Consider the following 12,954-nt stretch of genomic DNA (forward strand, 5'->3'; position numbering starts at 1 on the left):
ATCACTAATGCACAAGTATTGGAGCTTCGCCCAAGATGAACCTATTGTTTATTCTGATGACGGTTCGCAGCATCAGTTGTACACAACCGAAACATAGTTGGTTAAACTACCTTTCAGATACCTTAGTCATATATAAAAGAAGGAAACAGGAACTCAATTATTGTGCCTATGGTTTTTTAAACAAAATAATGAAAGTTTACCAGCCTTTTTTATTTAGTGTGTTGCCTCTGAATGTAATCCTCACAACATATATCTCAACACTGTATCATTCCTCTTTTCATGCTGCTCAATAACAGAATGTCTACAGATTTTCTGATTACACAACCTAAATAGAACTAAAATAATGGACATATTTCCCTGTGACTTACGAAATTGCAAACGACTGCAAAAGGGTCAGCGGCTTGATGTACTAGAGCAAATAACTGTTGCACACCCTGCAATTTGAGAAAATCAGAGTTTATCATTCAAAAACATTTTACAACTTACTAAACCCCTACTGCAATTCAGAAAAGATTTTCTGGATCTCTAAAAAGGTTTTACGAATCATTCTAAATCGCAATTAGGAAGAGGTATAGAAGTGATTCGCATGAGATGTAAAAAAAAATTGGAACTCCACTGAAAAGTCACCAGCTCCTCAAAGGAGGTGGTAACAAAAATATTGCTGTCTGCGTATGTTAACACTGGGAGGACAATCTGCTGCTCCTTTTAAGCCACTATCTATGCTTTTGAACCAATCACAGTGGATCGCAATGGCGACCTGCCTAATTAATATTCATAAAATAGGTTGTTGAGTGGCGCTCATCGACTGGAGATTTTGCAATGCAACCTACGACTGCATGGCAAAATACAGTGGGGTTGCAAATGGTCAGCGCTCAATTTTCATCTGTTATTTGTGACCTCTATTAGCACAACTAGAGTCCGAATGTATCAAATAACACAGATACCTTTTAAATATCACCTTGCTAAAAATGGCCATAACATCGAGGCATATGATGGAACATGTCACTGTTTTCTTAGAAAATCTTAGATAGGGTACTCCATAGGCTACATTTAGTACTGTTCTCTCAGTTGCGCTTGGGGATGTGAGCGACATCATAGCCCTGGCATAATGCAGACTCTGTTCACAGGTGATGGAGGTCAGAGTTCTTCCCCAGGCTTCCCCCAGGCTTTGATTGGCATTGCAAGAAAACAGAAGAAAAGTCACTGACTATCATCCAATGAAAGAGACGACGAACAGTGTGATCCTGAAACAAGAATATTGTTCACTTCAGTATCCAACAGGCTGGAGGTAAGTCCCGTAAGCAGAAGGAATCAGCAAGAATTCCCACCACCACCACAACAACTGCATCATCTAGGCTTCAAAGAAACGAATTCTATTTGGCCTTTTAGCAAGACTGTGCAATACCTTTTGGGCTAATCTCCCAGGACTAAGAGTCTTAGAAGTGTATGTGTCATTCTAATTTTAACACTTGATGGCATTTGGGAAGCAATACACCACGTGTCTGTCACTGTACGCCGTTTGTGCTCAGACGCAGCCAAGGAAACGTACCACACTCAGCTGCTATGACATATATACAGTTTGCTTTCTTTATGCCACATTAGGCTGTGGCAGAGGCTCTAATTATGCCCAACAGTTTCAGGGTAAGCTAGAGTCTCATATTTTAGAAAAAGCAGTTTGAAGCCAAGAGATATATGCCCAGTCTTGGATGGTGTTGCTGGGAAGTATCTGCTGCCCTCAGACAGCAGCAAGCTCAGATAAAAGGCCACTGAGTGGCTTCTAGTGCTGTGCATGATGAGTGCCAGGATACTGAAACAAAGGTTCCTAGTAGTGAATTAGCATCTGGTATTACCGGAAAGAAAATGTGCATCAAAACTGATGACTGTTGAAAGAAGCATGTAGTATACGTCCATCCTGAATGTGCAGTCCTGAAAAGGCTAGAAGGGCTGGAGGTAGAGTCATTGTTGATTTAGGCAGATATGCAATAAATTCACTCAGCCATAGACCAACCTGCTTTTCAGAGGAACCAGCATGTCGCAAGGTCTCCAAATTTCCCCACACTACTATGTACATCTGTGCACTGGATTCCAATAACAGAGTGGAATATTTTCACATTTTTTCATGTTCTATGGGCTTTCCATGGCTTGGCCCTCTGTAATTCCAGCGTAATTCTTTTTCACTACTGGTCTTCCCGCCCTCTAAGATCTGACACCGGCACATCGTTTCTATATTTTGCCGTCGGCTGTCACCATTTCCACTGCTGAAGATAAGCTCTGGAATTCCCTGTCCATTTCAATTTGAGCACATAACTAGCTACTACTCTTTCACAAGCATTAAAAAAATATTGATTTTCTAAATATCACTATCAATTCCTGACCTCTGCTGAGAAAATGTGTGTCAGTTTAGCACCAGGACACTGTTTAGGTATTGAGGCACTCTACAAAACCACTCACAAATTCACAATACAACTGAAGACAAAGGTAGGGGCGATGCACCTCTTACCTGCTTTAAGGGGAGCAGCATAAACTCTTCAGTCTTGGAGACTTCTACAAAGTGCTGCAGGACGTACTTATGGGCAGACTTGAGTAGGTCGCTGCAGGAGTGCGTATCTGCAAAGCCACGGATTCCCAGGCAGTTGGATGGGTCAAGTTGGCTGAGCAGGAACTTGCAGCATGCGTCGCGCACCCCATTAAGCTGCAGGAGGCTAGCTGCCGGAAGCAATGTCTGGGTGAGGAAGAGAAAAATAGATCATAAGTACTGTTTCCATTGTGTCCCAATGGCCATCACCTATTGGGCACCAATGTGCATCTCCCTGCTAAGTAAGAGTGCAAAGTAACGTTGAAGGAAGAAAATTGTCTGTATGAAAAGCAGAGGCTGGAGAAGAGGGAGGCAGGCAAAAAAAGACTGCATAAGGAATTCACCCTATCCTTCACCCGAGCACACTTATGGGTGCAAGCATGTGCATAAATATACCCTAACTTGGAAACACGCAGAGACTGCATTGGGGGTACCTCACATGCCTAAACGCCACCACTTCTTGAGTACCTTATAGGGGTTACATCACTCCTTTCCAGACTCTGCATGGGTATAAGCATCCCTCCTTAACTACTTCGAAGGAGTAGACACACTTTACTAACTCCAGAATAAAAGTACCTATACTGGAGCTCCTCCATGGCATAATTACAGCTCTTTTAGGACAGCGTTTCAGGAGGGTAGTTACAGCCTCCCCAGCATGATACCACTATAAAGGGCACGTTCATAAGGATAATGAAACCCCCTTCAATGGAACAGCCCAAGTTCTACACCTCCTTTATCATGCATGTATACGCCTCCCAACACCTATGAGAGCCCCCATACCTGCACGTTCCCCTCCCCCACCACCACCTCGGCAGTGTATGCGTACTGCACCAGCTGCTCCAGGGCCTGCGGGTCAATGTCGTGCAACGTGACATGCGTCTGTCGGCTCTCACTCATCTCGTCTGCAGGGACACAAAGAGGCGCCGGAGTTACATCGGTGAAAGAAGCATCTACCCAACAAAAGAGACAGCATCAGTCGAGCCACTTAGCTGTGGGCTCCAGTCCAAGACTCAACATGACAATCATAGCACATAGCTGGAATGAATATCACAGCTACCCTTACGCCCACACCCCTTCAATCCCATAATAATGGCACATCGCCAGAAAATGTTTCAAGCGTGCATGCACGCACACACACACACACACACACACCCCGTCCCCCCTGAAAACTACCAATGCCCAATGCATTAGCATTCATTATAAGAAGCCCAGTCAGTACCCAACATCCAACCACCAGTGACGGAGATATTTTTTCATTTTTATACGGTGCCTCTGAAAACTGTTTACACCATAGAAGACAGGTCTTTGAACCAGATCTCTTGCAGTTACCTCTGAGCCAGACTTTCACCTTATACTTGGCTGGCCCTGCCTCTCAACTTGCATCCAACCTCAACCATTATATTTTTGCCTCACATCTCTAAACTACTTCTTAAGAACCAGGGTGTAGGGAAGTATACAAACATTAGATATTGGAGAAGTTTAGACTTGCTATCTAGGAAGGGATACCTATTCTTTGGCTGCTACCAAAGTTTGCACCGATCACCTTATAAAATCAAGGCACCTAACCATCTAAGGCCTTTTATGCACCTTTCGCCAACAGATACTTCATCGCTAGATCATTCCCCTTTGTTAGGGTTTTGGAGCTGGGTGCGGTGATCATACAGATTACAAACCTACCTAGGGAGCACAGCGTCCCACCCAGGTTCTTATTCAAGTGTAACTTCCAACCAGATAAGGTTTCCCACACTGACCCTAAATTCTCAGATCTACACTACACAGGCTGCACTTGAGACTTCTGAAAGTCAGGCTTCTGTTACTGTGTCCTCTCTCTAGAGAAAAAGTTTGCAACTGTGTTGTGGAGGGCTGCATCCACCTCGCTTCAAGAGGATACAGAAGGAAGGCATAGATAAGGTGGAGAGAACAGTTCTAACATTTGTTAACCTCCCAGCTAGTCAATATTGATTAATCATCTGAGGGGAAAAGGTTTTAGCGAATTTAAGTCTGCAGACACAGTTAGCATGGCTTACAAATACTGGTCCCAACATGGCATTGCAGTACCCTTTGTAGTCAAAAATCTCACAGGAGATCCTTCCTTTGATCGAGACTCAGGCAAATGAAGTACGAGGACTGAAGACCCTTAACTGCATTGACAGTCACTGTCATTATGAATCAATTGTTCCTGCAGCATAAGAGTGCTCTTCTTTGAAGCTCCCCGGTTTGTTACAATCTCAGAATTATGAGTCCTCAAGATATGAGAACACCCCAGAATCAAGTTTATACTATATCCAACCACCATCGAAAATCTTATAGCTCTGGCCCATGGGGCACGAGGGCACCAATCCTCCCTCACCTTGCCATTGCATCACTGCTATCAGTCAACGGTGACCTAAGAATGCTCCTTGACCAGAGCAGCAAAGTCTCTCCGATTCTAACTGACCTGTTGGCAGCATTCAATAAGGTGTCTGACACCACCCTTCTTTGCAGCATTTTCAAAACAGGTATTTGTAAAAATGCACTGAAATGGCTTGGGGCTTTTCTGTACCTCAGAAATCAATAAATGTCTCTTCCTACTTTTCGCATTGAAGCCATTTCACTTTTCTGTGGTGGCCTTCAAGGTAATTTCCTTAGCCTCTTCCTCCTTAACATCTACATTACTGCTCTTGTCTCTTTCCTATAGCTCCTTGGGTTCAATATCTTGTCATGTGCAGATGACACAGAGCATCATCTGCCTCTCTGGGAATCAGTTATCCAAATCAAAATTTGTTATGGTATGAATGTGGTGGCCACCCGGATGAAAGAAAATGGTCCTAAACTAAATAGTGACAAGACCGAAGTTCTAATTTCTGGTAGCCCAGTGCTGCTGTTGTCGCCACAGTGGTGGCCCTTTCCAGAAACCTGCTTTTTTCTAATTGAACACAAAACTTCTCTTCAATAAGCACGTCAACCAGGTACTGGCCACTTATTAGGTCTGTGTATAGGTGCTTAGAAAGATTCTTCCTTTGCTTCCAGATCCAACATGGAAGCCTGGTCGTCTCCTGACTTGACTATAACAACTCTATCTCCAGTTTAAGGTTTAACTCTACCACCCCCTCTCCTTCCCTACGCTGCTCATCCACTCAATTAGTTGGTCCACTCCATGTCAAGCCTACCCAAATGGGTGACAGCTCTTCCTCTCTTTTTTAACCTCCAAAATTTGGAACTCCCTTTCTGGGATTATGAGATGGATTTCAAACTTGTTTAGGAAGAAACTTTAAACAATGGCTATTCAATTAACGCCTATTTTCTCTGACGATGTGGTAGTTCCACTAGTGCCAGGAACCTTTGTGAGGTATACACTGTATCATACAAACATATATCACATCCAACTGTTTCTGTCCCTTATACAGAGGCAAGCTTTAGAATAGCTGGTGGGCCATCTCTCATCTTATGTTGTTTTGTATAGAGCTTTAGGTTTGCTGCCTAGGAAGCACAGGTGTCACTAAAAATGCTTCATGGAAGCCTTGGTACAGCATGCAATAGTACAGTGAGTGACATTAGTGTAAGAACAGAAGTGATTATGCATGACACATTCTCAGTTTTGAAAATGAGAACCAAGACACTTCATAATACTACATAATAGGGGTCAAATATCTAGGGAGTCACTGAATGCAGAGTCTGTGCTTTAGTACAGTAAACATGTAGCTAGAAGTTCTGGAGATGGCAATGGGGCTGTGGAGGCAGCAAAACTCACCCTCTCAGGTAGCAAAACATGCAACAAATGCTCCAGCAGTTGAAGCTGAATGTAATGACCATCATCTGACTTTGGTAGAGGAAAAAACACACAGAGCGGAATCAGTGTGGATCCTTCCATATAGAGGGCATTTATTTGCAAATTAAGTTAGACGTGCATGCTCTGATGGCATGTCTTGAAGTGCATATATGGAATAAAATTGCCAGACTGATAGACATTCTAGAGGCAAGCAGAAAATATGCATACCGCAAGGCGCAAATACACACTACAAAGAACTTTTAAATATGTGTGATATTTTTCACTGTACAACAGGACACCAGCTGATGGAATCACCACTAGGCATTAGCCATGGACAGGCATTGGCATGGCCTAAGTCATCTTCACTTAAGACAAATGTATAGGAAAAGGACTGAGGTATACTCTGAGAAGAGGAAACTCAGCTCTACTGTATTGCAAAAGATGTTTTTGTCCACTGAAAGATGAGAACAATGAGGGTGCGGTCCTCCTCTATCAATACCAGGAATCCTGTTCCACGTACCCGCTACATAGACTCCTGAGTCTGCATGGTGGAATGCAATAGCCAGGCCTATCCTATGGTTTCTTCAACTTAAGACAAGGTTTACATCTTACAATTTAGCGGTAAAGGCTAACCCAGCTGCTATGACTCAAGATATTTAAGAGGTTACCTAGGTTCAGAATTTATGCTTCTCATAAACGTCTAGTAGTAATTGGTGGACTTCCACTACCCTTCCTGCCAAGTATTAATCTGGAACCACTTGGGAAGTCCCTTCAAAACTGAAGTGGTGACCTCAAAGCTGTGAACATTGACCTTACCAGTCGGTATGGTTTTTATAAAAGCCCTAGTCTTAGAGGGAACCTATTTGTAAAATGAGGTGGTGGAAGCCCTATCTAAATGCAGATTTGATGTCATTTTCAGTCAATACAGTAAAAATGTTAGAAGTCTACTTGTGGACCCTCCACTCACAATTTCTCAATGAACCAACCAAATAGGTTCTAGTTTATCAGGCCCCTTTCAGAACCATATGTGTAAAAGCAACTCCACACGTCTAGCCTTGCTTTAGGAGAGCCCGTCTGGAACTGGTCCTTCTCTAATTTCAGCCAATAATCACTTTGGCTCCAGAAAGCTCTTGGTCTAGCAGTATTGTGAGGTTTTGACGGGCAGACTATGGAAAGGAAGAGTGCTGCTACAGCGGTTTTTGATATTGTGATCAAGAGATCAAACCAAAGTCTTTCTGTGTCAATGCTTCGGTGAACTCCAACAGTTCTGGCTGGCTGAGCCTTGTATACAATTCCCCTCAAAGAAGATTCTTTTAGTGAATGAAACCCAGACATTCAACCCCCTTGGAAAAGTTGAAGGGAAAGGGTGCATACCAACATCCTCATTCTAAAGCATAACAAATGAACTATGGTAATGTAACAACATCAAAAGTCTATCAGGCAGCAGTGACAGAAAACTAAGATGGACTCCGCAATTAAAGCTTAATGAAAATTTGCTTGGCTACATATCTGAACTGAAAAAATATATTTAATATGTACATCTCCTTACACAGCAATCATATAATTCATCAGTTGTTCGCTGCAGTGGTTTCCCTCTTCTAGGGAAACCCACAGATGTCATATTTGGATCAGCGACAACCTTGGATTATTTATCTATGACACAACTTTTTTAGAAGGCTTTCAACTTGATGCTAGTAAGATGCAATCACTTTTGTTTTTTCTTAACTGTGCTTACTATTTAACAATGGTAAGTTGGTGTTTATTACTATCCTTCCTATTGTCTAATGTCCATATTAACCGAAGGATGAGATATCTCACTTTCTTCCCTAGAACTACACATCTAGCACTGAGGAGATGACCTTGTTTGGGCATTAAATGAACTTGTTGCTGGGCACGAAGGATTTACCCAAAGTGTAGGGATTTATTTATTTTAAATGGCCCATTGCGCTGACTTCCAATGCATCCACAAATGGTTCATGCATACATAAATGCAGCACAGGAAAGAGTATCACTACCCAGTGGCATGCAAGCCCACTTTGGCTAAGCTAGATCAGGTTATGTAATTTTCCTGGCACCTTTATCTGTTGCATATTATGTGACAACATGATTGATTACCTCCTATGCATTGCACAAACACTTCTCAATGAACACCTCATTCAGGTTCAGACACACAGCTTAAACCCTTAGTCTGCACATTTGTCTTCTGTTTTCCTATGACATGAATCTTCAACACATTTTCCATTATAGTACCCAGAATTCCACTATATACACAAGTTCAGGAAAGCAGATACCTTAGAAATTAAATGTACAAAAGTTATGACTTGAGGACAGTAAACTTTTTTTCCATCTCTGAGACGACTTCAACGACTAAAGCAATATCAGAAGAAACCTATTAAAGCTATTGCACATTGATCAAGACAGATCAGATAAGCAATTAGCTAACCAGACTTCAGGCCTAATTTAGAGTTTGGTGGGCAGGTTACTCCTTCACAAATGGAACAGATATCCCCCCCACCATATTACAAGTGCCAAAGGATATAATGGTCTTGTAAAATGGCAGACGGATATCCACCATGTTTGTGACAGAATAACCTGTCTACCAAATCCTTATTGTGTTGAAGCAACTTTCGGACGTACCCACATGTTAAGACATGTATTTCACAGATTTATCAGTGAGTAAATATTGTTTATACGTGACCAGAGTAGAAGTGACCAGAACAGCAGTGTCAGCCTGCATTAGTCAATTTCACTTCTGGCTACCAGAACCACTTTGTTGTGGTGCATACTGCGCAGAGACCATACATTCGGTGCAGTCTTCCTACTTGCGGTTCTGAACAACACTGGTATGGATGGGGGAGCACATCTGGTAAGGCTGTGCAATGCAGGTGACCTGTGGGCATCCAGTCCAGTAAAATGGAAAGCAGTAGTGATTACATTCTGCCACTACTCCCTGCAGCATTGGAGCAGGTTTCTTGTGTGGGCATGCTACCGGCTGGGACTCAAATGGTGAGGACGGCGATTTTAGTAGCCAGGAGGGCCAGGCCAAAAGTGAGCATTTGGCTAATAGGGGAGCATGTTGTCCCAATCTGGGAGTTTCCACCATCATTGCCGTTCCTTAATTCAATAGGTATGGTCAGGATCGCCCCTCTAGTTCATTCACTGTCCTCCATACTCCATTCTAATTCTCACTGTCTACCTAGGGCCATAGCGAAGACCAACCCACTGAACTGCAAGTGCATGCGACCGACAGAGGTAAACAATGCACAGCTAAGGTCATATCAACATTCTGAAAGTGTGCTCTATACCCTTCGTACTGGCTGTTAAAAAGCAAGATTTTCTTATGAGAATAATTCTTCATCTCACTGCCAATTGCACCGCTCAATGGAACTATCTCTCTTTCTGATGCCTCTTTGATGCGCCCAGATACCACCACTGACATCATACTATTTGGATTATGGACTCATCTGGATGTAGCCCAAAACCACTGCCTCAAGTAAGAGGGTTTTGTACACCACATAGTTTTATAGCCTATATATTCACGACAGACTACTTGCATGTTTATGTTTTCGGGAGGGCAAACTGCCATGACATGAAGCAAAGGCGATGACAAAAACAGACAGGAGGTATGAGATGGTGGGATACAGGGTTCTGTGAGAGCCTGGATGCATGCCACCTCTCCTCTCCAATCCCAGCAGTGAGCAACCCATTTTCTGTACTGGAGTACTTGAGCAATATGTATCTTATGTACAGCATGTGATTCATTCTTCTTTACCAATTGTAATCCGCTTTCTGCATTTTTGGATTCGTATCCTCCAGTTCCTTGCATGAAAGACTAAAAAAGCCAAGTGTGTTTCAATAAACTCATAGCAAACGTTTTTATTAGACAGAAAGATCTGTATTGCTCCGACACCTTAGCATTCAGTGAAATATACGAATAAACGGGGTGATATATCCCAATTATATTTCAGAAGTTCCAAATATTTTTAGCCAACAAAGTTCATCTGATTCATGGAGCGATGCGCATGCACATCATATTAGACGCCTCAACAATTATTCATACAGCAACTCTGCTACCATTTTTCATGCAATGCCTGGTGTGTCACTCAGCACATCATACACTTGTCCTATACTTAATTTCATTTCGTCTAACACACTGTGTATGGTGGATTTTCCCAAAAGCGATCCATTGTCCCTGATGGACATCATTAACTGCTTGGGGCTCCATTACTGAAACTGGAAATGCTTGCATTTATCAGATCTGACCGATTGCTATCAGAAAACAGAGCCCATGTAACCTTAAACATGACAAGATCACCATCTTGTGGATCGGACAGTGACTTTGATTTTCGAAAAAGGCAATAAAAAGTTTGATCGGTCCATGCTTCTTTATTGCGCCTCAAAAACACACAAATAATGCCCCTCTCGACCCATTAATGTATACTTCAATATTGTTCCAGGGGAGTATGTACACCAACATACATTTGTCAGAGGAAGCACGCTGCTGGTTGCTTCCTTGCGAAAGGGCTTGGGATTGGTTGTATGTTCTGGAGAGCTTTGCTGTGCTGGACCAAGACGAGAAGAATAACCACCCACCGTGGGGAGAAGCCAATTTCTGACTGCCAGCTGGCTTAAGATCAGCATAGAGGTTGTCTTAAAGGATAGAGCCAACCATGATTCATGATATAGTTGTCTTCCAACTAGCCAGAGCCCTCGAGCAAAGAGAAAGCACTGCCAGGGGTCCTAGAGCTGTAGGCTACTTTCCTGTGTGCATCTGTGGTGAGCCTTCAACTAACCCACCATACTTTCCATATGCCACAATCCACATGCAGAAGCCTCCTTACAGGGGTGAGGAATTTCATAAAGTATATACTTGTGCAAGGGATTAGATGGATCAGAAATGTACTGGTCATGTAAAAAAAAATATATATACATATATACCTGTCTCATTCAGTGTCACGCAGTGGTGTAACAAATTATCATAGCATTCTCATTCAATCAGTTGTGAGAATAGTTTCTCCGATTATGATGGGCTCATGTTAAGTGGGGGTTTGGATTCTGGCAAGACTGATTATGCCACCTTTCAGATTATGCCAGACTCAGAACATATCTGTGCTCTATTTGTGTCAAACCTTTGTCTGGTCTCAGGTTCTGCATATGCACAGGGTGTTTATGATCGGAATCTGTTTAGACAGCTGTTTGATCATGGTAGGGCTCTACATATAGAATCAACAAGAAAGTACAATTATCCTGCTCTCTCTAGTGAATAATATCAGTGACAGAGGGAATTCTGCACTTGACTTGTGACTAAGTTTCCAACTGATAATCAACAAGACCACTCACACTTCTGAACACACTATGTAATTCTTTGGCAAAGCACTTTGTCTAACAGCGCCTCAGTTCCTCTGGTTGCTAAAATTTTAACTATGCACTTAGCACAATATCAAGGACTGGACATTTACAAACAGATGAACTCTGAGTAGGGTGAAAGTCCATATGCTATGGGCCTGATTCTTCAAGCGATTTAGGTGTGTACCTTTGGCACAAATGCATAAGAAAAAAAACAAAGCATGAAGATTTTCCTCTGAACAAATTTACTTGCAGGAGCTTCTAGCAGGAGGTGGTGTCTAAGATCAGACTATTCACGTGCCTGACTTGTATGAAGGAACCAGAGAAGTGACGCAGGCCATGTAGTTTAAAGTCTAGGACAATGGTTCAATAAGTGGGAAAAGAAACTTATCGAAAGGTAGCAGGTGTGTATATGCATATATACATATATACACACACATCTGATCATATACCCAATCTTCCATATTTTTTTGCAACTATCAAAAGTATTCCATTCCCTCCCTTGAACAGAGATGTCCCATTAGTCTGGAAGATGTACGTCTGCAGGACTAGACGTGAAGATTTCACCATGGTGTGCAAATGGTACCTGATGGCAAAGGCTTAGGCACTTCATAATAGATCTAAGTGGCCAGATCATTAATGGAGGACATTTGTATAGGGGCATCAATATGGCTTGGATTTCAAACTGTCCATATAATATTTCTGCCTGGATTATTTTATATACGCTGCACCTTAGCCCTACATGGAATTTTCAGGAAACAAGTTGATGTTCATGCCACAGAAGCCGCATGAAGTGACCAAGTATTTATTGGAGCCCGTCTGCATGTTTAGTTTCTAGTTCTTAACCTGCCTATGAGTTAACCCTATGCATGTATCAGATGTAGCTGAAATTTGATTTGGGTAGATTTATTTTTTTACCAGCATTTTGCTTATTGGAAAATAAATTTATGCAGGGCTGATTTACTGGCATAGAAGTAATTTCAGCAGCAGTCGACTACCTTATGGTTTGCATTATTCTACATCTGAATTTATTAAAGTTGCTGAAAATCTAAATGCATATATGGGAGTAGTGTAATGTTAGAGAGGGGAGAGCACAGAATAACCTGATTAGACAAAATACTTAGTCTGCATACTGCTTTAGATTCAATTTATACCACACTGACATCAAGAAAATATAGGCACTACATTCATTGACACCTTTCATTAAAATAAAATCAATTGCTGCACTTTTTGGGGGGAAGACGTGTTAACTCATGATCAAAGATCAGTCTGTCCACACTAGAAA

General features: G+C 42.2%; 1 protein-coding gene across 2 annotated transcripts in view; it reads right to left on the minus strand.

Annotated features, from left to right (window-relative positions):
• The window catches only part of KLHL17 (kelch like family member 17), a 170,001-nt gene that overhangs the window by 98,860 nt on the left and 58,187 nt on the right, over positions 1–12,954 (minus strand). For both annotated transcript variants that reach the window (XM_069241120.1, XM_069241121.1), the window contains exons 3-4: positions 3,356–3,477; positions 2,501–2,722 (exon numbers count right to left, since the gene is read on the minus strand). In XM_069241120.1, the coding sequence (XP_069097221.1) occupies positions 2,501–2,722; positions 3,356–3,477 (344 nt within the window). The remainder of the gene's footprint in view (positions 1–2,500; positions 2,723–3,355; positions 3,478–12,954) is intronic.

This window comes from Pleurodeles waltl, chromosome 6, assembly GCF_031143425.1.
Source record: "Pleurodeles waltl isolate 20211129_DDA chromosome 6, aPleWal1.hap1.20221129, whole genome shotgun sequence".
Taxonomy (NCBI): domain Eukaryota; kingdom Metazoa; phylum Chordata; class Amphibia; order Caudata; family Salamandridae; genus Pleurodeles; species Pleurodeles waltl.